Source organism: Musa acuminata, chromosome BXJ1-6 (assembly GCF_036884655.1).
Source record: "Musa acuminata AAA Group cultivar baxijiao chromosome BXJ1-6, Cavendish_Baxijiao_AAA, whole genome shotgun sequence".
NCBI classification, from domain to species: Eukaryota; Viridiplantae; Streptophyta; class Magnoliopsida; order Zingiberales; family Musaceae; genus Musa; species Musa acuminata.
This window is the reverse complement of record NC_088332.1, coordinates 17405133-17408318: the sequence shown is the minus strand read 5'-3', so window position 1 is coordinate 17408318 and position 3186 is coordinate 17405133. Positions and strand designations below refer to the sequence as shown.

General features: G+C 45.6%; 1 protein-coding gene across 1 annotated transcript; it reads left to right on the top strand.

The window, feature by feature from the left end:
• The first annotated feature begins 390 nt into the window (after window positions 1–390).
• LOC103988614 (pollen-specific leucine-rich repeat extensin-like protein 3) lies at window positions 391–1971 on the top strand. The gene is made up of 2 exons (XM_065189840.1): window positions 391–1566; window positions 1669–1971. Exons 1-2 carry the CDS (start codon window positions 391–393, stop codon window positions 1969–1971), a joined length of 1479 nt encoding a protein of 492 aa, XP_065045912.1.
• Window positions 1972–3186: the final 1215 nt, after the last annotated feature.

Genomic DNA, 3186 nt, shown 5'->3' with positions numbered 1-3186 from the left:
ATATGTATATGTATATATGTATATATATATATATATATATATACATATATATATATACATATATACATATATATACATATATATATATACATATATATACATATATATATACATATATATATATATATATATTAATGCAATAGCTCCAAAATTTCCACGGTGTCTCTTATCTGGGCTTCCCTCCCACCCTCCCTCGCTTCCAAAAACAAGCTAACGGAAATAGAAATAATAGAAAATGAACTCCACCACCAAACATGGCAAGCCATTCATGTCCGCCATGACTCATCCTTCTCCTGCGGCTTTAACAGCCTCATGCCCTCCCTTTTCTTCTCTCATTATAGTAGCCTTGGGCTCTCCAGGGTGGTGCACCCTCTCCCAACCTGCCCTTACATGGAGGCTTGCGGCCACTCCCTCCTTTTCCTCTTTCTCCTGCTTTGTTTCTCTTCCCTCTCTAATGTCGAGGCTGCCTCCATCATACACCGTCAGCTTCTGGCCCTCTCGAAGAAGGAAGACCTTTCCGACGACTTTGAGATCGACGTCAACATCGCCAATCCCCGCCTCCATCGCGCCTACATTGCTTTGAGGGCATGGAAAAAGGCCATGTACTCTGACCCCTACAACTTTACCGATAACTGGATCGGTCCCGACGTGTGCAGTTATCATGGTGTCTTCTGCACCACAGCACCTGATGACCCCTCAATCAATGTCGTTGCCGGCGTTGACCTTAACAGTGCCGATATTGCCGGGTACCTCCCTGCAGAGCTTGGCCATTTGACCGATGCCGCCCTCCTCCACATCAACTCCAATCGCTTCTGCGGCATCATCCCCCAAAACATCTCTCATCTCAAACTCCTCTATGAGTTCGATGTTAGTAACAATCGCTTCGTCGGCCCGTTCCCGGACGTTGTCCTTCGCCTACCATCGCTTAAGTACCTCGACCTTCGGTTCAATGACTTCGAAGGAGCATTACCGTCGGCACTCTTCGATTTGGAGCTCGACGCTATATTCTTGAATGACAACCATTTCAGCTCTCAAATGCCTTATAATTTTGGCAACTCCAAAGCCTCCGTCATCGTCATCGCCAACAACAAGATCCGTGGCTGCATTCCAAATAGCATCGGCAAGATGGCGGCCACCCTCAACGAGCTTGTTCTGATGAACAATGTGCTTAGTGGATGTTTGCCGCCGGAGATTGGGCTGTTGAGAAATGCGACGGTGGTGGACTTGAGCTGGAACTCTTTCGCTGGCGTGCTGTCGAAGAGCTTGGAGGGTCTGACGAAGGTGGAGCAGTTGGACGTGTCGCACAACATGCTGACGGGCGTCGTCCCGGGGACGCTCTGCCGGATGCCGAACCTCGTCAACTTCCACTTCTCGTACAACTTCTTCAAGGGCGAGGCGGAGGAGTGCGTGCCGATGTCGACGGAGTCCACGGCGGTGCTCGAAGACAAGAGCAATTGCCTGGCGGATAGACCAGCACAGAAATCCGCGAAGATGTGTGCCCCGGTGGTGAGCCGCCCGGTCGATTGCGGTCGCTCCAAATGCGGGTCGTCTTCTCCGGTGAAACCGGTTCCAAAACCATCCCCGGAGCCATCGACCCCTCCAAGACCGCCACCGTCTCCAAAACCTGCATCTCCAGTCTTGTCTCCTCCACCACCACAGCATTCGGAGTCACCCGTAGAACGAGTGCGCTCTCCACCTCCTCCGGTCCACTCTCCACAACCTCCACCGGTCCGCTCTCCACCACCTTCTTCGGTCCATTCACCACCACCGCCGGTCCACTATCTACCTCCTCCCGTTTATTCACCACCATCTCCATCGATCAATTCACCACCACGTCCAATTCACTCTCCTCCGCCTCCTGGCCACCACCACTCACTACCACCGCTACCTTCTCACTCCGAAGCCGTACCACCGATAGGGGGATTGAGCTATGCGTCTCCACCTCCACCCTTCTACCCAGGATACAATTGAGCCACCCTCGATGAGCTGCTTCTCGATCGAGTGCATGGCCATGCAAGAGACAGAGGCGCAACAGGCAGCACCACCATGCGTTGTTGCATCTCATCTTCATGTAAAGAGGATTCCCATCATTTTGACATAGTTTTCTTTTTGTGCGCTAACAGATAGATCATCGTTTGACATAGTCTTCATGTTCATGTGAAGGATTGCCACCTTCTTATACGTGATCACGGACTTTTCGTGGACTAATTCGTAAGACTTTCAATCTCCGTGAAAGTTGATGACATTGACATTAATGGATATTACACTCCATGTCAAACCCATTTTCTACATCTAATCGTGATTACAACTACTAGTCCAACAAGAATTCCTTAACTTTCCCGGACGCGATGATTAAAAAAATAATAAATCGAATCAATTTTTTCAAGTCAGATTGATGATCGAATTTAACCATATCAATAGCAAAAAAAATTATATTCATCGGTAATTTTCCTGAAAAAACTCCTCAAACTTTTTTCAGAGTCTATAGTTTTAAATTTTTAATTTGTTGTTATTTTTTTTTCAATACCTTATATGTCCCACCCAACATGGTCGCCTGTTGCTTTCGCCCCATTATTAGGTCGTATCGCCTCTGTCCTATTGTAGAGCTTTCTTTTCTTTCATGAGGTTCTATTATTTATGCTTCGTGTGGTCATCTTTATCCCTTGTCTTGTTGTCTCTATATGGTCGGGAAGAGAAAAGAATGAAGAAAATAAAAGTTGGAAATAAGAAAAGAAAAGATGATGATGCAAATGCAATCACACAGAGGCAATCATGAGAATGCGGAAGTAATAGGGCAGAAGCAGTGAGCCTTGAGTCATGACGGGATGAAAGCGGCCAATAGATAGTGAATGATAGCAAGGGGTATTTGAGATACTGAAAAAAAAAAAAAAAAAAAAAAAAAGCTGAGGGCACCGAAAAAAAATAAAATAGAGGTTTTTTTTCCCAAAAATCACCCTGGATCAAAGATAAAATTTGACGCATCATTAACTTTTTTTAAATTTGGAATCGAGGGGGTGATAGGGCTAAATATAATATTCTTTTTATAAAACACGAAACAATTGGAAATAATGTTCATAACACCAACATGACAACAACCATAATAATGTCACTGACACCAACACGAAACAATAACTTTGGTTAGCTACCTTTAGTATCTCGGTCCCTACACATTCAAAAATTATATTG